This window comes from Haliaeetus albicilla, chromosome 21, assembly GCF_947461875.1.
Source record: "Haliaeetus albicilla chromosome 21, bHalAlb1.1, whole genome shotgun sequence".
NCBI lineage: Eukaryota > Metazoa > Chordata > Aves > Accipitriformes > Accipitridae > Haliaeetus > Haliaeetus albicilla.
The window spans coordinates 11,907,378-11,934,792 of record NC_091503.1 but is presented as its reverse complement, the minus strand read 5'-3'; the positions used below and the strand labels follow the sequence as shown (position 1 = coordinate 11,934,792).

The 27,415-nt window shown below is 42.6% G+C and overlaps 1 protein-coding gene across 2 annotated transcripts in view; it reads right to left on the bottom strand.

The window, feature by feature from the left end:
- Window positions 1-27,415, bottom strand: part of CDH20 (cadherin 20) — a 118,441-nt gene that overhangs the window by 22,629 nt on the left and 68,397 nt on the right. For both annotated transcript variants that reach the window (XM_069808935.1, XM_069808936.1), the window contains exons 2-6: window positions 14,827-15,194; window positions 7,879-8,173; window positions 6,053-6,172; window positions 2,378-2,545; window positions 321-508 (exon numbers count right to left, since the gene is read on the bottom strand). In XM_069808935.1, coding sequence (XP_069665036.1) covers window positions 321-508; window positions 2,378-2,545; window positions 6,053-6,172; window positions 7,879-8,173; window positions 14,827-15,069 — 1,014 coding nt within the window. In that variant the 5' untranslated portion in view covers window positions 15,070-15,194. The remainder of the gene's footprint in view (window positions 1-320; window positions 509-2,377; window positions 2,546-6,052; window positions 6,173-7,878; window positions 8,174-14,826; window positions 15,195-27,415) is intronic.

The window sequence follows — 27,415 nt, the reverse complement described above, 5'->3', positions numbered from 1 at the left end:
GATCTAATTTCTTGCATTGTAGGATAATTAAGCTACAGAGAATATTTAAATAGATAAATAGTGAATCAGAACATTCCTTCAGTGGGAAAAGACATGTTTATGCTAATGCTGTCCCCACTTTTTAAAGGTTGCTCCTAGGAACACAGTCTGCTTTCATATTTTAGCAATGAATGTTAAAGAAATTGTGTTTTATAGCAGGAAAGGGGCTACTGTCATGTAATGGGAACCAAGTTACTACAGGCATAAGGGAATATTGCACACATAAAATGTAACCAGGACCGTTAGCCATATAAATTACTATACAAAGGAAACTTTACTACCTTTCTTACAGTTATGATGCCAACTTGGTAATTAGGATCAGTGTTAATATCAAAGACATCCAGTCCATCTCCATCCACAAGGCTGTATTTCATCTCTGCATTAATGCCTTCATCCAGGTCTTTAGCAACCACGCGGCCCACAGTGGAGCTGACGGGAGCGGACTCCAGCACACTCATCTGATAATGCTCTGGCACAGGCAGCAGAGAGGGAGAGGGGAGCAAAAAAACAGGCTGTGAAAAGGAACTGAAAACTGCACAACGATGCAAAGAATGGATCAGGGCAGACCACAATACTGCACAGCCTGCAGGGAGTCTCTAGTGCCTTTCCCAAAGCTGCAACACCAGTGTGGTTTCCCTTAAAAAGCCACAGCCCAACTGAATTGCCTGGGAAATTTTTATTTAGGTGTTTGTCATATCAACAGGTTTGTTCAACGAGTTCTTTTCAAAACAGCAATATACCTGAAAATGGGAACTTCAACTAGAAAAATAGGGCAATTAACACCAGTGCTGTTGCAGCCGTGATATAAAGCAAGATATGAAACAGATTTAATAGGACAAGCACCTTTTACTAGATTGGCTTGTACAGAGGGAATAAATACACAAGTTTTGAGGACCACAAATCCTTTCTCAAATCCGTTACAAACTTCTTTTCAGCCCTGAACAAGGGATTGAGAGCTCAGAAGCTTGCCAGTTTCTTCCAAATCTACCAGTTACTCTATTAAAATATACTACCTCTCCCTACAAACCCTGTCTTGAGCACATTTGGTGCATCACTAATTTGCTTAGCAGCAAGCCTGGCGAAAGAGAGTGCTGCTATTTTAAAAGTGTGTTTTAAAAATATAAATGTTGTATCTAAAATACTTCTCTGACATCATACTTTATGTTCAACCCTTCCTTGCTGCACTCTCTCTGTTGACTCCACCAATTATTGAGCTTTGTAAGGCAGAATAACACCAAGGATGGGGTTTGATCTATTGTCATATTTCTTAATCAAGGGTTTGATATCAAACAGATACAATTCATGCCACTTTCAAAACAGGATTGGTAATGGTATGTTCAGCAAGTTGCTCTGACAGAAGAAGAAAAGTGAAAGTTGAGGGTTCTTGCTGATCTTAGTGGAGTGCTTTGATTTAGCAGTGCAACATGCAGAAGCAGATGGAGAAGAAGAATAGGAACAAAAGGAACTGCAGGAGTTTTCATTTCTCAGCTAGATGAGAAAAATGGCAAAACCAAACTGGCTTGAGACTGATCTACACCACCAGAACAATCAGCTTTCTTTTTTTTAAAAAAAGTATAACCTTTGAAAGATTTAGTTCAATCAAACCTGAAAAGTTTCTTTTGAATTTTTAACTGTAATATAGAATTATGTAGATAAATTTGATCTAAAAAATTTTAAAAAGAAAGAGCAAAATATTGCAAACCTTGCTTTGAAACTCACTTTTGTAAATACAAAGTAACTTTTCTGCTAACAATGGAGTTGCCTATTTTTGCATTCCATTAACCGTGGCTGTTACATGTCTTAGGGTTTAACTATATATTGCCAAGGTTTAGGTGAACGTTTCCTGGAGAGCAGTCTGTATGTCAACGCACTCTATACTGGCAGCACAGCTACCAGATGCTCCTCTGCAGTGGCCTGGCTGGAGTGTTGAATGAATTATCTTTCAACTTCCACCACCGCCACATGTGCCTGATTTGACAGACATCCGTTTGGAGATAGGATGAAAAGAGGATCAGGGCAGCAATTAGCAGCCAAAGGCAATGGCCATGAGCAGTCTAGGAACACAAAAGATGTCCTCCTTTCCGTTTTCTGTAAATTTTCTACCCTTTAAAAAGTGTTGTTTTTGATGATTTTGGAGGTCAGACACCTTTTCTGAAAGACAAGGTGGTAAATGCTCCATTTGGACATTTTTCTGAAGGAAAGTTCCTTCATCAATCTGAAATTCTGCCCACCTCTAATTGTCACTATCCTGAGTTTGAAAACGGCTGTAATGAGAGCAAAGAGCAGCTGTACAACTCAGCCAACTCTTTCTGCCTGTCCTGGCGCAGCGGGTACTCACTCTGTGGAAATCTGGGTGGATTGTCATTGACATCAGAGAGGGTGATGTTGACTGTGGTTGTTCCAGCTAATCCTCCCAGCTGTCCACCCATATCCTTGGCCTGGATAATCACTTCGTAATATTCTTTTGCTTCTCGGTCCATGTTCATTAGAGCTGTTCTAATTAAGCCTGAAATTGAAGGGGGAAAAGGGGTTTGGGAACAAAAGAAACGACAGTTAAGGAGTACACAAAAAAGGTGGAGTGCTCTTGCTCCTGCGTCGTATTCCCCATGTCAGGAATGAGACCAGACTCCGCATTCAGTCTCACCTTTCCTGGCAGGGTAAAACTCACCCAAATTAAATGCAGCTTAACAGAAGGCGTGAATTTTAAAGCAGCCCAGTTAAAATGCATCAGCTCTGGGGCAGGCCGTCTGTTCAAAATGAAAACGTTGCCTTCCAAAGGAGCTGGAAAGGCGTTTGGGGAACAGAGTGCTGCGTCCGCACGAAAGGTGGGGGTGATGCGATTAGTTAAAAAGAGGGAGCAAGACGAGTTTTCCAGAGCATCCCTACCCACGCGGTCCTGGCGGCAACCCGGCATAAGCGCCCGGGCTTCGCTCGGGTCCTTCGGGACCCACGCCGGGGGCTACGAGAGCAGGTTTTGGGGGGGTAGCGCTGGGGCGGGCAGGTGGCTCCCGCCCCGGGGGGGTCGGCGGGAGGTGGCCCCGCTCCCCCCGTCCCTTTCCTGGGGGTAACACTACTGCGAGAGGACGTGAGGTGGCAGCAACACTTCTCGTATGGAGCCTGCGAGGCGCCGGGCCGGGCAGCGCCGCCGGCGCCGCCGGGGAAGCGGGTCCCGCCGCTGTCCGCAGCCGCAGCCCCCGGCCTCCCGCCTGCGGCACCGGCCTCGCCTCGCCCGAGCTGCTCGGGTGTCTGCCCCGGGGCTGGGACCCTCCTCTCGCCTCTTCCTCGGCCGTCGGGGCCGGTGGCGAACGCCCTCCTTCCCTCCCCCCGCGGCCGCCCGCGTGGAATCCGGCCCTTCCCTATGTCCGTCTGCCAGGAGGGAGGCGCGTAGGCCCGGGTCGCAGAGCTGTCACCCCCCCAGTACTCCCAGTACGACCCGTTCCTCACGCCTTCGGCACCTCTTTGCCCGCAGCTCGCCCCTCTGCGGCAGGGCACGGCCGGTCAGCAGGCTGCTCCACAGCCCCAGGGTCCCCGAGCAGGAGAGCCGCAGTGCCTGGGGACGCAGCCCAGGGCACGTGCTGCCGGGGACAATTTTTAGACAATTTTTAGGGCGCTAAGGGCCCCGTGATGCGCTCGGGGCTGCCCTCCCGTGTGGGGGCAAATACGTGTCAGCCCCGGGCACTGTCCCAGTCACACTGCTCAACGTGCAGTATTTGCACATCAGGACACTATTAACTTGAGTGATCTGCGTTTAGTCTTTATTTTTAGCAGAAAAACAATGTATGGGTTTAATAAAAAAGCAGTAAAAAGATATTGCGGTGGCAATTATCGCTGTATGTAGAAGGGAAGAAATAGTGACCAGTACCGAACAATTCGCAGTGCATTATTTTAATCTTGTTATGTGGAGTCCTTAAGAGTCTCATCCTGCAAAGCTGAGTGACTCCCATGAAGTGCTGTAGCTCCTCAGCTCCCATGGATATAAATAAGATATGAAAACGCTTAGCATTTTGGGAAGCATTTTCTCCATATACAAATACTTTGTAAGGAATTGCCACTCTTGGCTTGGCCTTAACACAAATCAGGCTAGATCTAAAAAAAGACATCAGTGCCTAAAAGCCAGGCTCTGCCATGCCTATGTTTGGGGCCTCTGGTCCCTAGAGGAGGGCCAGTCCAGGACACCAGGACTCAGAGCCAGGGCAGGATTCATGCTCCTCCAGAAGGGACCCAGAGAAGCAGCCATGCTGAGCAGGGAGCCTCTGATGCTGCTGCACACAACTGGTCAGCAAGGAAATGCTGAGGATGGTGATGAACCTTAAAACCTTATGGGAAAGGCTCAGATCCCCAAATAAAGGTGCTGATACCATTTCTTTCACCGAACTGCGTGAGGTTTGCTCTCTTAAAAAAAAAGTATTAAAGAGCAGAGGTGATGTCCTTTCTTTTCTATAACAGCCAGATGGTTTCTTGGGAAGTGGGAGACTCAGGGGCCTTTGCCTGCTCCACCTGAGGGGATTTAAATCCATGGTTTTTTACCTTCTAGGGGAATATGATCGTGGACAGGCTGTAAAAGTATTCTGGAAAAAAGGAGAAGGAGGCTCTCTGCTTTCCTTTGAAGTTGTGCCTTCACATATACATTCATTCAGCATCTGTGAGGCCAGGGACAGAACAGGAACAGGAGCACACTACTGGAACCAAGAGCTTGTGTTGGTAGGTGAAGGATAAGGACCCCAAATGCTTCTAACAGTGGAGTGTGTTGAAATGGGTTGCCCGCTATTGGTGCTTTAATCACTACCCATCAATATAAAGGACCTGGTGATTGTTTATGCTCTCGCTCTGTTTTAGAAGAATGTGAGAGCTGCAATTGCATTTTGTGGGTTACCAAATCCTGCAGGTGGATTTGCACTGGGGAAGCTGGTTAGAGTTCTGTGCCTGTGATGGGGAAACAGTTTCTGGCTCACAACTGCGCTTAGCCTAAACAGGTGCCCTGTTGCCCTCTTGTAAAGGCTGAGGCAGCTCTGGACATGTCCAGAGATGCATGTTTAAGTGACTGGGAAATTAATAAATGGAGAGAAAGACCTTTTCTGGGTTAAATACCAATCAAGTACATGATTTTGGACTTAAGGGCCTATCTTCTGTCTACGTTGTACTCTAGCAGTTAATCTGTGCTGGATCTGACACTGAATATTGCTGCTTTGCTTTCTTAGAAATCATTCAGTACTTAGCCAATCTGTCATTATGCCCTCATTTGTCTGTGGTTGATAACCTCATTACAAAATGAACATTACTGTTTTATTTATATTGTAAAGAGCTGAGGAAATAACATGCCACATACAAGTTTGTCTTTGGCTAGACCACCTACTCCATAAACTGCTAACTTTCAGAAGTATATTATGCAGTGTTTTTTCTATTTTGTCCCCCAGGGCTCAGCAGTGACTATCATCTCATGAGTTTCTGACCTTAGCACTGCAGATGCCCTTTAGAAACTGTCAAAACCTGTCAGATTCCTCTTTTGGATATAAACCTTGGATATACACAGAAAAAGAGAGAGAGAAAGCAAGCAAAACAGAGAGGATGTCCTATAGATAAGTTTAAGGTTATTAACAAGAACACCCTCAGGTAAAACTACTCCAGATAACTGTATCCTTTAGCTTGCACTTTGCAGTCCTGGTTGGTTCATAGATTGCTTTTTTCCACTAAGCCTTGTTACCAACTAGATGTGCTGAAGACATTGTTGCAATAATAAAAGCCAACAAGAGTATTTACAGCACCAAACCCACCCAGCTCCTGAGCTGCAGAATATGGTCATTCAGATGAATATATGACTGCAGAAAGCATGTCCTTCTTCTGGAGCTCATTACCACAGCCTTGCTTTAATCCTCTCACAGTGCTGCTCTGTCTTGGCTCCAAGCCATAGAAATATGTTTCTCTGACCACAGAGAAACTGCTTGCCTTTTCTGTCCGCTTGAAACTTTTTTCTTTCTGTTTTAACGCCGCCTCATTCCGTGACGAAATAACATACCTGTCCGAGAGTCCACAGAAAAATATGGTTGTCCTTGGAGAATACTGTACACTACTCTTGCGCTGTTCCCGTAGGTTGGGTCATCAGCATCTGTTGCTGTCACCTGGATAACAGAGGTGCCTGACAAAAAAACCCATCAGGTAAGACCTTGTGGGAAAAAATGCTGGCCTGAAAAGTACACAGTTCAAAAATAAATTGAAATGCCCAACAAGAGCTTTCCCACACTGAACTTCTTCATTTGATGCTCATAGTGCTTGTACTTATTGCTCATACTCATATCTCATTAGCAGTAAAGGAATTAATAGGCATAAATTCATCAGGCATCTGTAAGAAGATATAAAAGAGCAAGTACTCTATGGACCACAGTTACAGAGTTGCTGATCTAACAGTACTTTGTTCCAGTTTGCAGAGAGCTGGTAGTTATATACTGCTTGCTTCTCTTCCCCTTTTCTTGATTTTAAGTATTATTTAAAGGCAGCTCAAATAAGATCTATAGCTATGCTGACATAAATCATGAACTGCTATAGCGGGCATATGGATGCTGTATGTTGACTAAGGGATGGAAATTGTACACAAATAGTGAGCGTGAAGGGATGTGCCTCTGAAATAATCTCCCTGTGGGATTGCAGTTTACATTGAATGGCCTAGAGATTATACCCTGCTGAAGTGCCTTTTGGAACCCGCACAGATGCATATATATTTCTTTTCTTCAATTGGTTTTCAAGGTCTGCTTCCTCTGAAGCTAATAATGGCTTGCAGGTGATGTAATTTATCAAGAACAAGGAGAAGGTAAGGCATAACTGTTTGAAATATATGTGAGTTTTGACTCCTTAAAATGTCAGACAATGCTTTTATGAATGTATCTAGCCTTCTATATAATGTTTTGTGTTAGAAACAAATCCAGTGTTATTAGATACGCACTGGAAAATAAAGCTGATTCAAGCTAGCCATTACCATTAAGAAACATTATTTCTGAATGGAACTTTTGTATTTGATGCCTGTCTCTAGCTTTATGCCAACATAATATCAAAGAATGAGAAGTTGAAGCATATCTGTAACTTCAGGACATGAGATTTATATGGTATTATTATCTCTCTAATGATGTCACAGAGCCAAAAAGCAATAAGCAACTCCAAAAGAAAGAAAAAAGTCCAGAAAAACAGTATTTCATGTGACTATTGGATTTGTTATATGGAAGCAGTTTCTCCTGACTTGTGTAGGTAGGAAGGCTGCTGTTTGTCTTCTGCACTGCAATAACAGGACAGTCTTTGACATGATCCTATTCTCTGAAAGTGGACAGCAAACAGTACTGGAATATTGGGATCCACTGAACTGTGTTTAGTGCAGGCTTACACGGATTAGAAGGAGCAAAGGTGCTAGTAATTGTTGTCATGTCTCCATGATTTCAAGAGCTCCTGGACATTATTTCAGCTCTCAGTATGAATTAGAATAGGTTCCTAAAATTGTGTTATTTTCTGGATGGCAATGGTTGTCTAACGGTCATTACTATGGCTACCATCTGATGGCAGGGGAGAAGGGGCACTACGTTACTGCAAGTTGTCTGAGGTTGGCATGTTCGAATGACATCTTTTTTCAGCTCTCCCGCTTCCCTTGGCATGTTTTCTTTCAGAGGGGCCCAGCTGACGGTAATGTAAAGCCTGCTATCCCTCTTCTGTGGCACTCAGGCACCCTGGGGGAAGCTCTCCTGTCCTGCAGCTCTTGCGCAAGGGGCAAAAGCTAGAGTCCAAGGAGTCGGGGAATTTATGTTTTGGTGACCATCTCCAATTTGCAAATAGGGGGAAGAGACTCCACAAAATCTGCCTTACCCACAGGTGACATTTCTGGCACAGAGGCTACATAAGGTCCATCCAGGAACTTGGGTTCATTGTCATTGATGTCCTGGATTTTGATGATGAACTCCGACTCTGGTTCCATCGGCCGGCCTGTTCGCCTGTCCAGAGCCTGTGCTCTGAGGGTGTACTGTGACCTTTCTTCCCGGTCCAGTCGCTGAATGGCATGAATGTCCCCTGTCGTATCATCGATTGTAAACACAATGCCAGCTCCCTCTCCTGAGAGGATGTATTTGATCGAACCGTCTCCCCTGTCCATGTCAGAGTGGAGCTGTGGAAAGGAACGGGATTCAATTAGACCATGAGCTGGACAAGCAGCTGCTGAGAAACTTGAAGCATGTGAGCATCCTGAGGATTTTGGTCTCACTGTTGGGACTCACAAGCTGGTTTTAATGAACTTGTTTTGCTGAAAGAGGCAAATACTCACTAAAGTCTGTATCACAGAGTTGCAATTAGAAACCTTCTCCTGTCTTCCCATTTCTGCACCCACAGCTGTGCCAGAAGAAAAGGCAGAGACTCCTGAACAGAAACAGGCTCTGTGCCTTTTTGAAATTTTACTCCACACAAAAATTATCTCTTGCCTGCTTGCAATGGCCATTGAGAAGGACTCACTGCTAGGCTTGGGATAAGGTGAGGTCAGCAAAGATGCAGGCTGTGCTTGCTCACATGGCTTAAGAGGAGTCAGATATTCCAGGCGTAGCATGATGTTGGGGCAGATAAGGCAAATCTGTTTGGGGTCAAGGGGAAAGCAGGGTGGGAGAGCTACTGAGTAATGGTCATGATTCAGAAATATTGGTTTTTTTTTTTCCATGAAAATTTTAGTGATAAAAAGTAGGCTGGATCCTTACATCTTCAGGAAAGAATTATAGTTGAAAAGTAGGTAAGGTAAGCAGCAAGGAACATTTGATCATGTCCATGGCAGACTATAGAGATGAGAGGCATCCCAGATTTTCTAGGGAATTAGCAAATGGATTTATTGCATGACTGCTAATTAGTTCTGAGCTGCCACAGATAGCTGTGAATGCAACAGAACAGAAGAAAAGTAAATGCAGTGCTAATTATCATCTAAAACAGAGAAACAAATCATCCTGGGGACTACCATTCTGTTAAACACCTGGTTCCCATGAAATACTGGAATGACTATCAAAAGACAAACAAATCACTTAATTTCACTCACACTATGAAGATGCTTAACAGTATGCTCAAACTTCCATGCTTTTGAGGAATAGAGCATAAAGACCAATGCCCAGAGATGGTATTGGTTCAGTCCCAAAAGACAGGAAGGCAATAGACTTAAGGTGCAATAATCAAAATGAGATTTTCAAGAATGGTTCAGGTGTGAATACTGTTTTCCAGTGTGATTATAATTTTGAGAGACGAATGAAGAATAGATAAATAATAAAAAAAAGAAAGTGGTCAAAGTGGGCTGGATTCAGTTAAGCACATCTTAAAATGCATATATGAGCTAATTATCTCAAGAAATATGGTCAGAATTAAGTGTGTGTTTAACGCTTTGGTGAGCTCAAAGGGCATATGGGAATAATTGTGGAAGACGGGGCCAAACAGAGGTAAATATTTGTACTGGAGAGAAAAATCTTGGAATAATAAACCGAATATATGAACACAGGATTGGTAGGATTTGAAGAAAGAATGCAAATAGAAATGGATAATCTGTGTGAAAAAGCAGAAGTCAAACTTGATGCATTTGATTACAGGCTATTGTCTCAAGAAAGAAAGAAGAAATCTCATCTCTGAGCTATTTAAAAACACACTGAAAACTATACAATAACTTCTCACACCGGAAAAAGTTTTATAGGGATGTGGACAAATTGGCTTATCTGACCTAAGCATTTCTAATGCCAGTTGACCAGCTCTTCAGCTGTTTTAGGCCACATGTTCCCATTGACTTGGGAGCTGAAAGACCATTTCCCCAGTGAAGGGTCTGGTTGGAGGATGCTCATTCTCTGGAGGTTGTTTTCCTTACCAGCTTCTCAGCGTGCAGCACATGACCTATGCAAAACTTGGGCCTATTCCTGATTTTAGGGTAAGACTGATTTCAGCTGAGGTGGGATCTATATGTTTTTCTACGGCATGTCCCACCCTGCAGACAGGTCTGTATGTAGGTTGCTCATCGACTCTCGATGTCTGCTGGGACACTGAGTGTTAAGGGCAGCAGCACTGCAAAGTGGCTGCAAGAGCTGGAGGTGCAGATTGTGACAACTGCCTTGTCAGGTCACTGATATTTCATTTCATCGCTTTGCCACTGGTCTCTGCAGTGGCTACTGCATCTGAGAGACATCGGTCCTTTGGAGGAATGCTGGCAGCTCTCAGGTGATGTATCAGCTAAATGGAGGAAGAACAAGCCCAGAAAAATTTGGCAGTGGCAAACAGTTAAATTCAGATGACTGTCATGTGTATTAATTCACATGCAGGCGCCAGGACTGCAAACTGGCATATCTTCAGGAAACACCATCTTGTGATTAATTTAAAAAAAGACAGTGGTTGTCGTTATTTACCCTAAACACCCATAACTCAGAGATTATCACTGTAGGAGCTAGTAAACAGGATGCTTCCAGAAGGAGGACACTATTATAGCTTTTCTAATTGATTCAGAACCACTAAGCTACATCTTGGGCATTTGTTTTAGTGCATCAGAGCGTCAGTGAGAGAATGCAGCTGCTGAGACAGATACAGATGTTAGACCTGATTGGGGAATTAGAGCTGGACTTGATGGAAGAAAATGTATTTTGGAACATCAACAAGTCCTCATTAAATAAGAAAAAGGAAAGAAAAAGAGAGAATTCAAAGTCAAATTCAAGGTCAAAGCAAAGGCAAAGGCAAAGGCATAGAAAAATGAAAAAGAAACAGGAATAGAAATAGAAAAAAGGAAAAAAAGAAAAAGGGAAAGAAAAAGGGAAAGAAAAAAAGGGGAAGGAAAAAGGGAAAGAAAAAGAAAAAGAAAAAGAAAAAGAAAAAGGGAAAGAAAAAGAAAAAAGAAAAAGAGAAAGAAAGAAGAAAGCATCTTTTAAAATAGCAGAAGGTGTTCGGGAAATTCAAAAGACTTGGAAGAAGATACTGAATCCAAATCATGGGTTAAATTACACCTTCTGTCCAAAGCCCTATTTGGAAGGAATTGTAGGGAGCAAAGAAGGCATGAACATGGCACGCTAATAAGAATTTGGGAGTACAAGAGGATCTCTGTCTAACTGATTTGTTAAAAACATTGGGTTTTTACCAAGGCTAGGCAGTAAGAAATGCTAGCAGCACTTTTGCAGCTTCTCGTATAACCTGCTTTTTCTAGACAAAGCAAAGAAGAGCATAAAAGACATAATACTACCAGACTGCAATAAATCTGAAAGAATTTGGTGTCTGAAGGGACTGAAGCCCACACCATCGCTCACACCAAACCCAATATGAGGATGCTGCAGTTCGGGGTGTATGTAGAAGTCACTGTATTGGAAAGGTGATCCAGTTTTAAATTGGCTCTGTTTTATGGGTGGTGCAATAAATTGTGCTGCCATGTGGCTGACACAGAAGTAGGAGGAATTAATTTGTACTCTCTCCTCCATATTAAGGAATGGACTACAGGAGGAACGAAGCTGGTAACTCCTGAGAAACTGTTAACTGTGTCAACCTGGGTTGCTTTTTTTGATGAGGACAGTATAAAAGATTAAGGAGGCTACATCTGCATCTGAACGACACATTTCCCGGCAAAGGGCATGTGGAAGAGAGCGGTGCTGCCAAGGGCAGCTCAGGGCAGGACTCGTGCAGCTCCACTAACTGGGCTGTGAATCCATCCTTGACGTGCTCTCCCTTTACCTCCAGGGAGGTAGCACCTGCAAGGGATTTTTGTGAGGATGCATGAGTGAGTTTGGTTGATCTGCAGTGATAGTCTGTAGAAAGAATGCATTTTATTCACTCATTCAGCTGCTGTGGTTCAAATGCCTCTTTCCTTTGAAACAGGGTTAGGGAGTCTCCGGCACAGCAAAGTGGTGAAGTCTGTCCCCAGTTCAATTACTGATGCAGTTTAGGCTGCTGGATGAATGTGGAAAATACCTGCTGTAGCAAATGTGGGGTCTTTGGTTTCCTATTAGCCAATAACGGCTACCTCTAGGAAAGTTGAAGCCTTGTACTTATCTGTGACAGGACCAGGAACCCTCTGAAGCTAAAATACTTTAAATTAGGATCATGAACACTGGAGAAAAGCAAAAATTGTACTGACTTCACCTCAGGAAGTTTCTTTTCATTTCCCTGTCCAGAAGAGATTTTGCACCTTGCCTTACAGCTGCATAGGAAAGTACATTTTTCATAGCAGCCTTGAAAAATCGTATTAGGCAAGCCTGGACCTATGGTTCAAGTCAAGATGCTTTTAGGGTTGCTCCAGTCATCCATAGGTAACCAGAAACAGCTGTACAAGAGCAGCAGAAGAACCCCTCTCTTATGGGAAGCCTTTAGAGTACAAAGTAAATACAACCAGAGCTACGCTGTGCACTCTTTCTCCTGACACGGCCTTGGAGAGGGCAGAAGGACAAAAGCGAGGCCTGGCGAGCGGGCTGTTGCAGGGTGTTGTGGGTGGTATGGGTCAGAAGAGGCTCTGCCCGGCCAGGCCCGGGACCCAGGGCTGCTTGGAGGGCTGGCGCCAGCAGCGAGCCGTAGGCCGGGAGTCCTGCACCTCCACCCCGCTCCGCCAAAGCCCTGCCAGAGCTATTTCTGAGTCGGCCTGGGGAGACTCGGGCTGAAAAATTGCTGGCCTGCCAGAACAATTAATTCAGCCCCAGCCTGTTCCCTGCTGACCCCCTTTGCTAAGTATCCCTAAGACACAGGCAGCGTGTACGCAGGCGGGGCGGTGAATGGCGGTGGGCTGCAGCTTCTCCCGAGAGCCTGTGCCGTTGGCTGTAGGAGGCAGGGGAAGCCTCCCCCCCCCCGGCAGCCCCCGCCGCTTTCATCCCTCTGCACCCAGCTCAGGGATGGGAGAGGACGAAACGTTTGACCCCCGGGGGCCCATTTTGGCAGCGGAGTTCCCCGGTGTCGGGCCTACGCGGAGCGGTGCGGAGTGGGGAGGCCTTCAGAGAGATCCAGCCACGTTAGCTCAGCAGCGCGTAGGGCTAATTGGCCCTGTTAACCGTGGGAGCTAATTAGCCCTCGCGCACCCCTGTGCTAACACAGCCGTGGCGTGGGCGGCCCTGGAGAGAGCTCACTTTCTGCAGCCTGGGCCTTTGTGTGGTGGACACAGACCATGAAGGGTCGTCTCTTTGTCCCCCCGTTCAGCAGAGCCGAGCGGCAGTGAGCGCGAGAGCAGCGCCAAGTTTTTGTGCTCCTAATGACACTGTCAAGTCTGAAACAAAGACGAGTCGGTTTCTTCCAGGACTTGTTTTAGCTAAAATTCAGCTCACAGTGCAAGTCTGGAGTCGTTTCAGATGAAACTGAGTATGTGAAATAATATGTCTGGCCCTTGTTCCAAAGCTGGGAATTGCATGAAAACAAATATTAATTTCTTTAATCAATAGAGATATCAAGAGCTGAAAAGCTAGGTGCAGAGATGAATGAAGACTAATGAGGTCTCATTTGGCGGCAATCACTAGTAATGCCATTGCTGTGGGAGGAAGGAGAGCACATCTTGCTGTCAGTCACACAGGGATAAATCAGGAGAAGGTCTTCTGAAGCCCATGGATTCATTTTCATTTATACTGGTGTGACTGAGGGCACAGTTTAGCTCTGTGGGGTTGTAGAATGATAAATACAAGTCCAAAATGGGCCTCTGGGTATATGATTTTTTTTTTTTTTTTTTTTTTTTTCCTGCAGATGCATAGCTTGGAAGGAAAGAAGGAGCCTTGATCATGTAAAAATAAGCAATGAAATCTGAAGGCATTGTTTACTGACATCCTTTCTTAGTTCTTAATTTTTCATATCTACCTATATCTAGTCTGTACTCATCATAGTGGTATCTGATATTCTAGGCATGTAAAATCTTAACTGTGTTGTTCAAACACTTAAGCACACTAACTCTGCCCCTCCCCACTTTTTCCAGATTTATCACCTTGGTGTAGACTAGAAGCAAACTTGGTGCTGACTATAATCCTTGGAACAACGGGATCAATACTTTAAATAATTCAGAGTCTTTAAAAACAGTCAGAAAACAAAAAAAGAAGGATGCTTATAGTGAGGCAGATTGTGAAGGCAGACATCACTGGTCTGATTTCCATTAGCTTGTTCCTAAAGGAGCTACAGAAAAGTGAATGCAAAATACTACCAAGTAGATGGAGTGAGCTTAGGGATATCTGTACTGATGTGAGGGTTCTTGGGGCATAAGGGATCAAAAAATAGGACCTTTCATGGTTGGATTTAATGAGCTGTCCCTCTACCCTTTTAGATCTGGAGCAACTTCTCTGTATTCCACCCAATTAATCTGAGGTCAGGCTGTGGTAAGCAAGAAGATACTCTGACCCTAGACATTTGCAGAAAACAAAAATTGAAATGTCAGTTTTCAAGAGAAACTGGCTATTTAATTTGATTGTGAATTTCAGCTTCCAGCTGACTTGATCACAGACAGAAACATGATCACAAACTCTTCCTTTCTTTCCTAATCCTCATATGTCAATATAACCTTACTTTGCCTTGACATTGTAGGAGTCCCTGGAAAGATCACTGCAGATTTTCTAACACTAACTCAATTACAGATGACGATTGAAGCAGCAGATCTCTTTGAAATAGGCAAATATATTGACAGCCCCTTGAAACAGAAATTCTTCCCAAATGAAGGTGACACTGGTCAAAACCCTTGGGAGCAGAAGTGAAATTAGTGTGGATAAATTCACTGCCGGAAAGAAGGTGAAGGCACTTAGAGAAACTTCCCGTGTTTCACTGTGGTCTGCAGATACACAGATGTATATACCCTGCCAGATACCCTTCTGGTGCAGGTCTTACCTTCCCAACGTAGAGAGGGTCAGTTCCCGTGTACTCCTCCAGAACGAAGAACTGGTTCCACACCCAGCTCCGCTTCATACGCTGATGCAGCTTGTCTGACAGGTTGTCTTCTTGCCCTTCAATGAGGGGCCTGGCACTTCCTGACAGCACAGTTGTCGTAAGGTCCATCAGTCCCCAAAAATACAAGGAGACACCAAGTCCAAGCAAGTTCTTTGCATTGCTCATTCTACCTGAAGTCCACATCCGTTTACTAGGGCTGACTTAAAAGTCAAAACACAGTATCTTAGGTCCCTTGAGGAGAAAGTAGGTCCTGTGTGTAGTCCTTTGAAATGTCCAAGAGAGATCGTGGTTCTGAGAATGGCAGTCTCCTGTAAAGTTAAAGGAAATTCATAAGAGGATTTTTTTTTCCCCAAGGCGAAAGAGTTTTCTCAATAGGCAAATATGTTATAAAATATTTAATCTTTTATATAAAAATATAATATCAGGAGGCACACCTTCTGAAACTAGGAATACTATTACCATATAAGCTGCAGAACTGGAGCCTTAGATACAAGAATTGTCAGGGGTTAGTCGATAAGTAACAGTCCTCTACTTTGCTAACTTAGCTGTGGTGTTGCTTTATGGTATTGACTGGCATGAGTTAAGTGCATATTCTTTAGAAATATTTATGACCAGAAGTCCTTAGAGAATATTTAAAAACAGTTCACTCTGCAAAATTATAATAGCTGGTGAACACTTTGGCAACCATCTTTCTCTTTCTGTTTGGAAATTATGTCATTGTCGTTACACACACGTGCACTCACACATCTACATAAATAGAGATATTACCGCTATATTGCAAACCTTGAATATAACTTCTAGCAGCTCCAAGTTATTTCTAGTTTTAATTACTCTTTAAACCTGCCTGTTCCTTGAATTCAGGTTTCACACCCTGCTGCCTCCTCTCTGAGGAGCTGATTGCTGCTAAAAATGCAACATTTCTAGAATTTGAATGGTCAGTTAATCATTTTATGACCCACAAAAGCTTTCACAGTGCTGATGGTCACATGCTATTGTGTGATATGTCCAAGCAAGTCAAGCTAACACATTTTTTCCTCCACCAGCCTCAAAGACCTGTTTAGGCAGAGGAATGCTGACCTCTATCAGAGGACACTTTCTCATCAGTCTGGGATCTTTTGTTACCATGAAGTCAGTTTAGTTGGTGACCTCACTCCAGGCTGTGGATTGTAGCAAACATTTCCTTCACTATTTTGCTGAGTTTAATGATGCAGTCCTGCACTCAGGTTACTCTGTCAAAACACTCCATACAACCTCTGTGGGCCTAGTATTTTTGCTGTCCTTTTTAAGAACTCTTCTATCTTTTTTTCAGGAGAAAACCATACTCATTAGGAAAGGCGTATGGGGCTCTGAGGCTTAAGCAAGTAGTTCACACTTCATTTTACTGCTGTTTTATGCTTAAGTCTTTAGGCTTAATTAATTGTTTTGTCCTGTGGAAATAAAATGTAGCAGAAGATATCTGTCAAATATTTCTAACTTCCTTGAAATCCTTGAAAGGTTTCAAAATCATAAAAAATATTTTAAAGTGTTGCATGATAATATTTTGAAGTGAAGACTGAGACAATGCAATGCTTTCAGCAGAGAAGAAGAGAGTGTTTGAAAATTCCCCAGCATCCAAGCTGGTAGAACTGGAGGACTGAGTACACTTAGAAATCTACTGAAACAGAAATTCAGAATTTAATCCAAAAGTCGGCAGAAATCTGAAAAAGGCAGCTTAAGCCTGGAACAGATGTCCACAGGGGAAGTAAAGACAAAATAACTATCTATCTTAGACTAATTACTACACAAAATACTGTTTCCAAGTATAAAGCCCAGAAGGAATATGACTACACAGTGCTGCTAGTTTATACAGTTGTGAAGTGCAGCAGACAACTAACAGGTCCTTTACCTTGAAAAGTTTACAACCTAAGGCTCAACAGATACAACAAAGAAAGGACAAATTGTAAGCACAGAACATGGTAAATCTCTTCTAAGCAGAGCAATGTACAGAACTGCTGGTTGTTTAGACATTGGCTATGTAATGTGCTAGGGCTTATTGTCTGCAAAGCCAAAGAATGGGGATTTATCTAAGCAGTACAAGCCCAGAAGGACCACAGTAATCTCTGTGTGTCTGTCACTTCATGAAGAAGCTGGCAGCTGTTTGTGAGAGGCAGGGACAAGGCTTAGCTTGCTGGATACCCACAGTCAAAGGAGTCCAGGAGCTGTGTGTGCAGTGCTTGCCTCTCTCTGTCCTGTGAGTCCGTAGCTCCCAATAGCCAATATACATATAGACTGGCGAAAGGAGGCTGAAGTCCTCTTCACGTAATAGGTACATCCACCTTGCTCTTGGCGTGTTGTCAACAGCAAGTTTTTCTCGGCAAATCAGGGGGACACCACTGACAACCCATGTTTTGCTGGCAAGTAAATGTGGGGAAGGGCCTCCCACCATCCCCTCAACATGATTTGAGGGAACTCAGCACTGCCGCTGCTGTGCAACAGGAAGGGAAAGTGGAAGCAGGCTATGATCCAGTGGCTAAGGTCCTGCCTGGAGTTTTTACTTTAAGAAATTCCATCTACTGTACAAGTCATTTACATTTTTTGTTCATGTGACAAAAGAGGTGATACAACATGATGGACCAATTCCTGTGGCAACGAGAATTGTGTTTGTAGGTGAACTCCCAAACCACAAATTCAAAACTAATGGTGCCAGATGTCTCCTGCAATTAAGTTCAGCCAACAGTGCTCAGGCAAGGTAGTATCAAGACATGGTTAAATAAACTTGCAGAGTTACCAGTATGCCTGTAATGAGGCAATAGCAAAAGAAAGCTGATCATCAGGATGCTTTTTCTGCACGTGTGCATTATATCATCAGAAAGCAAAGTAAGTAGAAGCAGTGAAATAAAGGTCAAGATCAGGGACATAAATGCTTCAGGCTCTCTGTGATAACAGCTTTTGCCATTTGAATGTCACTTGGCATCGCAGCGCAGTTCCATGAGGAACCTTTCTTGAAAAGAGTGTGCAACTCAGTGGCCCCCAGGAGCAACATCCCTAAGAGCATTTCCTATTCCCAATGCAATCTCATTCTGGGGTATGGCAACTATCAGGAAACTTGCCATTAAGTAATATAAAGTCTTGTAAAAGGGTGTTCCTTCCCTGAGTACTAGTAATTTCTCCATTTAATGCCAGCCCACGGTGACGTAGTCATATATTTTTGTAGGAACAGAAGAAAGCGCTAGTGTTGAGGTGGCACAGAATCTTTTTTGTTAATACCAGAGTTTCTGGTATCTCATGCCTTTCCAAAACTCTGAGCAAGCAGGCTCAAACTCATCACATTTTGCTTCTGGCCTAAAGGCAAATTAATACTATTAATAGCAGTATTTAATCAAGAATAGTTCCTCTATCTCTGAGGCTGAAGGAGAATGAGATTTTTTTTTTCTGTCTCAGGTCCTCAGCTGGTATTAAAAGAATGAAAAAGACCTTTGTTAACTTCTGGCTTGAGGTGCTGCTGATCTCTCTGGGGCTCTTTACCCACAGCTTTACCAGCCCCAGGCGTGTACTATTGGCCTCTGGAGCTGCAAGGCCTACTGGTCAAGCAAAGTATTTCTCAGCAGTGCAAAAGGCACTCACACACATTTAGGGTTTGAGTTGTGTGGTAGCACAAGTGATGGCTGAGCTACAGTTAAGGTCATGGATGACTGAGTCTTTCAGAGGACTCATGCAGATGGCTTCTTCACCAGCTGAGTGTGATGGATAAGTATGGGGTCACACAGCCTGTAGACACGACAGTTGGTTAGGATGATAGCCATATGCTTTGAGTGTGCTAGGTTGGTGGGATCTCTAGCCTTAAGTGGACCTTAGCGGTTTTTGATGCAGATGGATGACACAGGCTTTGAGGCAGAGTCTGTTCTTCTGCCTCAGGCTGGGTAGTTCCTTGCAGGGAGATCAGGGGGACCAGTCATACAGGAAAGCACTTGTTGGCATGACTGAGTGAGGCAGAACTGAACCTTAAATATTCTCTAATGCAAGTTGTTTCTTGGAACCTCCCAAAACTGGTTCTTAAGGACATCTGCAAAGATGGAATTGATGAGCCTCTGCTTGTCATATGAAATACATTATAGAAACACATTTCATGGCTCAGCATGGGGATGTGCAAAGGATTTGAAGGCAGTAAAGGGAGGGAAATCTTGTTTTCCTTGCTCACACAAAAAAATTATCAAACCCAGGAGGATTGCATGACCAAAACCTGTGGGATTTTTGCAGAGGGTATTTTATATTTCAAGAAAAATTTAAATGTTTCAGAACCCTGTTCGTTACCCACATTGAGTACTCCATTGTAATAGGCTTAGCTGCATCTGTGCAGTTTAGATTCCTGACCCAAAGTGAATGCCTTTCTTGTCCCTGCTTTTGTGATGAATATTTGACTATCAGTTCAGTTGTTTAGGTTACTTTCTCTGTTCTTGCCTTGCAAACATCGCTGAAAATCCTTTTTACTGTCACTCAACAGTTACAAATATGGCTTTTGGCTTTGTAAAGACCCGTGAAGATCTGATTGAACCCTGTGCAACTGGTGGTCTATACACAGTACAAAGGAACTAACTAATTGTTCCAGACAAAAGAGTCACAATAATGCACTTCTCACCAATGCAAATACAAATTTCTCTTTTAGCCCATATTATGAATTAAAGTAGGCATATTCCAAGTGTGATCTACTTTTCATGCTCCAATTTTAAAGATACCCCCCCCAACACATATTTGTACATTAAACTATTCTTAATTGAATATCTAATTCTGGGCAAAGATGAAAAGGAAAAAGAAATATCTGCCAGCACCAACTTCTAGCTTTTCTTGCAAGTGACCCATTTATCTTCTAATTCTGACAAAAACAGCACTTCCAAAGAAAGGATAAAAATATTAATAGTTTGGATGACCATATGGGCATCCAGAGAGTTCCACTGGGATTGAAATATATTGTGCTCAATACATATTTGCATGAATGCCAAGGGTTTTATAGTCCAAAAGCTCAGACTTGAAAATGTTTACACATGCTTAGTGTATTCGTCACATTGAGCAAGCTGTCTCCCAGAAAGTCAGTGGACTATCTGCATTCATAAAATTAATTACATGCTTATATCTTTTATGCCTGGTCCTTCCAATGGATTTTGCCATGTAGACCCAGCATTCATGCTACAGACCTTAGTGAATCCCATGCAGGCACATTGCCTGAACAGGGACAATTCACTTGCAGGAGACATATTACACTGAGAAAGTGGGGAAGAAAGAGGCAATCACTTTTAAACTCCCTCCTCCAATTTCTTTGTACATAAATACACAAATACATGTGATATTTCTAGCATAGATGTGTGAATGTTTCTTAGCTGCACGTACACTGCACTAGGAATATGTTAATGGAAAATTATTTCTGTGTTTAACAACACATTTAAAGAGTTTTCCCCCATCATTTTGCCAAAAGAAACCAAACAATTCAGTAATGACCACAGTAGGAAGAAATTAAATTTGAGTGAAAAGAATTCTCCAAGTGAGCTATTCACTTTGTTCCTTGAATTTCTTGTGATATTTTAAATCCAAGGTGGGGGTGTAAGTATTGTGCAGTTTTTTACTCCCCATTAAATGGATTATTCTTTTATGTTTTCACAGATTACTTAGGTTTCCTGTGCCCTCAGTTGCTCACGGCTTTGTCATAAAATGCCCTTGCAAGAACCCTGCAGGAGCGCCAGTCAGTGAGAAAGTGTAGGCTGTATTCCGCACGAGGCCGACCACCCGTAACAGGTACCTGACACCAGCCTCCAGGGATGGAGGCTCCACTGAGACAGGATCTAAAATCTCCTAAGCAATTTATGCAATATTTGTCTCATTTTAGAAATCCTAATGCTTGCAGTACCTAAGTTAGGTACCTCTAAACAGACTGTCTGATTATAGTCCTAAATGTTTTTGTACTGCTTCCAGAGCTTCACATGTTTTATCTCTGGCCCAGGCCAGTCCTACTGTCATTATTACCTATTGCTATACTTACTGGGCAAGTTTAAATTAAAAGGAAAAATCTAGAGGCATTTGTTACTTTTCTTGAAAATAGACTGGGCCTGAACATGTGTTTTTATTTTTACTTCATTTTATTGAAATCTTCATAAATACAATGAAACTTGACAACATACCATATGGCGCATAAACATTAACTCAGAATACAATCCATTGTCATAAAATTACATCTACAGACCACTCAACAATCTCTCCTGGGACACATCAGTGAACTCATTTTGCTCAAGATCTGAAGTCCTTCAAAGCTACAGAGTGCCTGCAGAGTGAAAAATCCCACAGAACAACAGAGGGAGTCCCATCATATAAATCCCAGCCTGTGGCTATAGACGCATAAAAAGATCAAAAAGAATGAAACACAGACACACAATCACAAAGTAAACATTTCCAAATAAAATGATGATGATAACTTGCATCAGGGGAGGATCTGATCCCCAGCTTTTACTCAGTGTGAGGTACTGTAAATAATACCGCAAAAGAGCAGGACAGAAGTACAAGAGGGTTTCAAAAGCTCCATGCTGGTCTAACTAACTCTGCTGAAGTCAGCCTCAACAGGAACTAAGCAAGGCATTGCAAATACATTGGAAAATCCAAATAAATGCCAGATAAAACAACCCCTCCTCAATCAAGGATGTGCAAAAATATAGAATACATGTGAAAATCATACTAATTAAGCTTTCACTATTAAGGAAAAACTCCTTTTAGTTCTCACAGTCTTCTGACTACTTTTGCCATGTTGTCAAGAAAAACCCTGTACAACTGACTCTAAATTGTGACTTGATGTTCGTGTAAATATGATGTTCATGTGATAACCCTCTAAAGCACATATTTTTTTTTTAAAAACATAAAGTCCCTCCTGTCCCCCAAAGTGTGACCTTTCTTGCTGGCTTTGCAGCTGTACCAGGAGCCTTTGCTCAGACCTGTCTCAAGGCTCCTAAGCAGTATAGGCAAAATCTGTAATTTCCTGCCAAGAATGAGAGGGCTGGGTGAGAAATGTGGAATTTCCTGTGCTATAAAAAAGGAGGAAGGAGAAGGATGGGTCAGGTGTGGGGTGAAGATCTGGTGCGTGTCGGAAAGCCAGGGTTTCTGCGAAGGCAATAAGATAAGACTGTGAATGCTGCTGTGACAACTGAAGCTCTGCAAGCTGAGAGGCCAGCAGGAATAAAGCTCAGGAATGCAGCCTGCTGCCCTAGGCACCGGAGTACTTATGCCCTGAACAGGACCTACTGACAAATGTTACCATCCTCTTTGAGAAAAATGTACTTAGGCCTTCCCTCTATTTTTCATTTGCTTCCTTCTGCCCATGTCCCTCCCCTCTTCCAGATCCTGAGCAGGTGCTTTGCCTGATCTGCCATTGCCCTGCAATGGGATAACACCCATTCCTGTTGTACGCTGGGAACGCACTGTAAACCTGAGGTGTCCCTGTCTGTGCTGCGTAGCGGCTATGGTAGCAGATCATGTTCTCTAGCTACAAAACATTGCATTTTGGGTATGCTAGTCCCCAGAATATGACATATTTCCACGTAGCAGTGAAAACTAGACTCTTTCTTATCCCATGGCTGCTGGATAGACAATAAGGCTCTCTGAACCCCTTAAATGCCAAGGATGGAAAAAGTGTTATCTCCTATCTGGAGACAGATATGAGAAGCAGCTGTTTGCCTGGAGCAGATAGAGGTAATATTTCTTCCCATGCATGAAGATCAAAAATAATGATAGGTAAGGCCCTATGTCCTGTCACTGGGGAAGACAACTTCCTACTTTCATTATGACTATGTTCCTGGTTAACTTGGCATTTCATACAGCATTTTGACATATTAGAAATGGACCCAAACCAACCCACTTCCAAAAGCAGCTGTTGAAGACAAAGAAGTGAATAGGTAATTTCTTTTTCCTACCAGAAAACAATATTTGGCCATCTTTCATAATAATTGTATGCACCCACTGGCACATAGTGTTTTTGTTTTGTTTTTCTGATTTTTTTTTTTTAATTGTGGCTGTATTCATATAGAAAGGATCATCTTTAACCTACAAAACAGCTGTAGGTGCTCTAAGAGGTGAAAAATCTTTCCTCTAATTCATATTTCTTGACTCTGATATTGCTTCAGCTGTACAACACTGGCATCTGTACCTTGTCTTGACCTCTCTGATTGTCTTGTCTGAGCCTGAAGACATACAGCTAACCAACAGAATGAACATTTTCAAGCCAAACTCAAGCTGCTGTCGATGAAATCAAACCAGCAAAAGAAACAGAAGTCTTACAGCCTCTTTCTCTATCTGAACTGTTAAGAGTCTACCTTGTTCTTACCACCTAGCTTCAGAGTGGTTCTAGAAATACAGAATATGAGTGCCTAGCCTTTGCAGGACACTTTCAAGCTGAAAGAATAAAGTAAGAAGGAGTAAAGTGTGCTGATCTCATTTGTCCCAGAACTGTTCTAATACAGCAAGAATAAGGTTCGTAAAGCCTGAAAAACAACCTCAGATGTTTGCATGCCAGCCTCCAGATTTTGGTCTTCAGACTCAATTGTTGCATTCTCCACAGGGAGTGTATGTGAGGTGTTATCTAATGGTCCTCTGTAAATGTGACATGCACTAACCACACCCCTCATGAAGAGGACTCTAATCTACTTTCCATCTTCTTCATAATCCACTGCTGGGACATGTTCCCAGCTTTGCCAGTCTCTCCCATTTCAGAAGGTGAGTATCCTAGATGAAGCGGTTCCTCTGACTGGATTTCTTAATGGCTAAGAAGAACTAGCATTTACTAGAATATAAAAGATTTCTTAGGCTTCGTCTTGCTGGCAAATTCTTGGCTTGGCAGTTTGTTACAGGTGAATCTTTCAGAGGAGACTCCAAAACCCTTCACTCCATCTGTCTTAGTATTCAATCTGTAATGTTGATGTAATAACAGCTTTTGTAAGAGCTGAGGTATTCTTGGCCAAAATTCCCACCCTTGCATTATCTGCTGTGAGCCATCTGGTTGCTGTCCTTCTTCACAGAGAAGGATCTTCTGCAGCTGTTTTGAGTCTGACTTCCCAAGGAAATGAGTTTATGCAGTGATATAATTGCATTGATATTCCATTAATATTGTGAAAGACAGGTAGAGATCCTAAGGATTACTCTATTTCTATCTGCTCCCTGGGAATTAGCAGGTACAGTAGGGAATGGAGATCCAGATTAATGCTCCCAGTGAGGAAAGGATAGGCAGTTATACAATCTCTTTGACCAAGTGATCATCTTGCATGCAGTTCCAGAGTAGTAACTGAGGTAAAAGCTGGTATGGCAAGGGAGCTGGAAGGAGCTGGAATTATTGTGTGCATGAAGGAAGAGTTATGGGGAAAAGACATAACTGTAACAAACCAGGCTTTGTAGTTCTGTTCCTCTTCGCTTGTTTGTTAATAACCTTACAGGAAAATTTTATCCATATATAAATTCTAGGGACCACCCCACTGCTGAAAGCCTTCTTTAGTGATCCAGTGGTGCACACCAGTGCAAATTCTGAGTATGGACCTGAGAGTAAGGTATGGCTTCCATTCACTGTTCTTCACTGGTAGTTACCAGCAGGTCATTTGGGCCCTCTTTAATATCTAAGTGTACTTCTTTTTTAGGTAGGGAGACTTCAGCCAGTGTATGAAGAATTAATGACCCTGACCACAGCACATAAACACAGGAAGACCCTACAGACAGCATGGGACAACAAGGCCCATTTCTCCCACTGTCGGTAGTCACTTCATGTAATCCCTCAAATAGATTGAAGATCCTTTCTAAATTCTCAAGAATTCAGACACAGATTGACAAATATGCAATCAAAAGAGAGCAAGGAAATGCAGAAAATGCAGGAGGGCTTGCTTAAAGGAAAGCAAATTAAAATACATTGTGGAAGACCTTCTCAAACGAGACTGCAGCTTTGCTGTTAGGTCTCCTGTGTGTGCATTGCAGCAAAAAGATTTTTCTTACGTACCTGCTAAATCTATTCTTTCTTACTTGTGGATCTACATTTTTATTAGCAAGTTCTGCACTGTACATTTTCAAGATATCAGGATTGCCCTGCCGAACCAGATCTCTACTCTAATGTTGAGATTTTTGCCTTTGGATATTTCCTATAACTGGTACTTCCAAATAGTTAAACTCCCTCTCATTATGCTTTGGAGGTGATAGTTCAGAAATGAAGGAAATTCTGACAAAAGAAACTTGACATCAGAATAGCTGTGATTAATAGCAGCAAAGAGGATTATACCAAGAAACTGGAAAGATAGTACTTGCCAAGTAGAAATGGAGTAGGCTTCTAGTCTGACACAAGTGAAATCCTAACCAGAGAATGTGTAAGAAAAGGAGAAAAAGTGGTATTTTTCTGAGATGTTGAGCTATGGGTTGCTGGGAAAATGTATGAGACGAAAGACTTGTGCATGCAAACTTAAATAACTTGCCTGAAAGACAGTTGCTCAAGGAAACTTTGCTTCCAGGTTAAGCTGAAAAATCCAGCCTTCATGTAATTTTGGTTTTTTTTCTCTTTGTGGGAGAAATTTGAACAATTAAATATTTTGTATTTGAAGTTTCAGAGAGGGGAAGGAGAAGTGGAAAATAAAGAACAATAGGAATATGCACCAGTGCTCTGTGTTGAGGTCATTAATGTGATATTGCTTGATACATAATCTTTAGTTAATCATAAAAAATTAAGACTGTACTCGTGAGATGCTGAAAATGGTGAGAAGAATTCCTAGCTGACCCTTGTGATTGGTTTATGCACTGAAGCATGAGTTTTGATTTCTTCCTTTTGACTGAAGAATCATTTTGCCTCTTTAAAAAATGTGGCAGCATAAATATCACCTTCAATTTCTCCCAGATTTTCAGCCTTTTACTACATCTTCTCTTTTTAAATTTGGAGGAAGCATAAAGAAATCGGATGGATCCATTTTTACTTTACCAACTTAGCTTGATCTCAGCCAAAAGCCTGATCTAGTGTCCAGTGAAAATTGATGGGATATTTAGATATTATGTTCTGTCTTCTCTCAAGCCATGTAACCTACTTTTTTGAAATCTCTTGTTGAATTAATCAGTCCACACAGAATTTACCTTCAGGTACTTAGGAACCCAGATAAAGCAATAGCCAAAACATTAGTGATTCTCTTCATGCAATTATAGAAGATGAATGAGTTCCTAGAGGACTGGCAGAGGAAACCATGATACCTATATTTAAAGGGGGAGGGGGCAGCAGGGAAGAAGAACCAGTAAACTACAGAGCTTTCATTCCAACTTCAATATGTCAAAAATTACTGGAACGAACAACCAATTCTTCAGCATCCAGGGGATAATGAGGTGCTAAGGAATAGCCAACATGGATTTGTGAAGAACAAGTTGACAACAAAACAGCCTAGTTTTCCTCCCTTTGGTAAGATAACTGGCCTAGCAGGTGTGAGATGAGAAAAATGCAATACATCTTGACCTTCGTAAAATGTTTCACACAACTCCACAACTCATTGTCGAAGGCAACATAGGGCAATATGGCCCAGGTGAAATGAGACTAAGACAGACTGGAAAACAATTCAAAGAACCACTGTCAGTAGCTCAGTGTCAAACTGGGAGTCAACAGCAAGTGGTCCTGCAGGATTTTTCTTCATGACCAGTACTATTCAATGTTTATGCTAACAGTTTGGATGATGCAATACGGTTACAAAATGTGAGGATGACATCAGGCTGGGAGATGTTGTAAACACTTGGGAAGATGGGGTTAGAATTCAAAATGATCTTGATGAATTGGAGAAATGGTAGGAAATCAATACCTGAAAATTCAGTAAGGACAAGTGGGAAGCACAAGCCTTGGAACGGCAAAATCAAATGCCCAGGCAGAGAGGGGTGAATAACGGCCTAGGAGTCAGCATTGTAGGAAAGGAGCTGACGACAAACTGAACAGGAGCCAACACTTTGATGCATAGGTTGTTGCACAGGAGGAAAATGCTGCTCTGTGCTGTGTCAACAGGATGTTGGGCAAGTTGCTCAGGTCGCGTATGTGAAGCACTTTTACTGGCATCTTCAGCACAGAAAGGCAGCACATCACAGCTGAAAGGAGGTATGGACAGACTCCCATACTGCTGCCAGGAAGAGACCAAGAAATTTGAGCAGAGGTCTGGAAAAACAGGACTTGTGAAAAAGTTATAAAAATTCTATTTGCTGAGTCTGGAAAAAAGAAATTTGTGGGAGGGCATAAAAGCAGACTTTAGAAAAGTGTAAGACATATTAACAGGTATAACAGGAAGAGGCGTGATCTACATTTCTTCTTAGTTTCTAGGGACAGGTGAAGGTGCAATAAACCTAATTTGAAGCAAGAAGAATTTAGGTTACAAGCAAATCAAACCTCTAAGTATAAGGGGGGTGAAATATTGAAACAGATGACTGATAGAAGCTGTGAAATCTCAATTTTTTTTAGCTTTTAAGAAAAGGCTAGACAGTAGTCTATTGGAAGTTGTTTAGGTGACCTCTGATCTTGTATCAGAAGCAAAAGACAGAA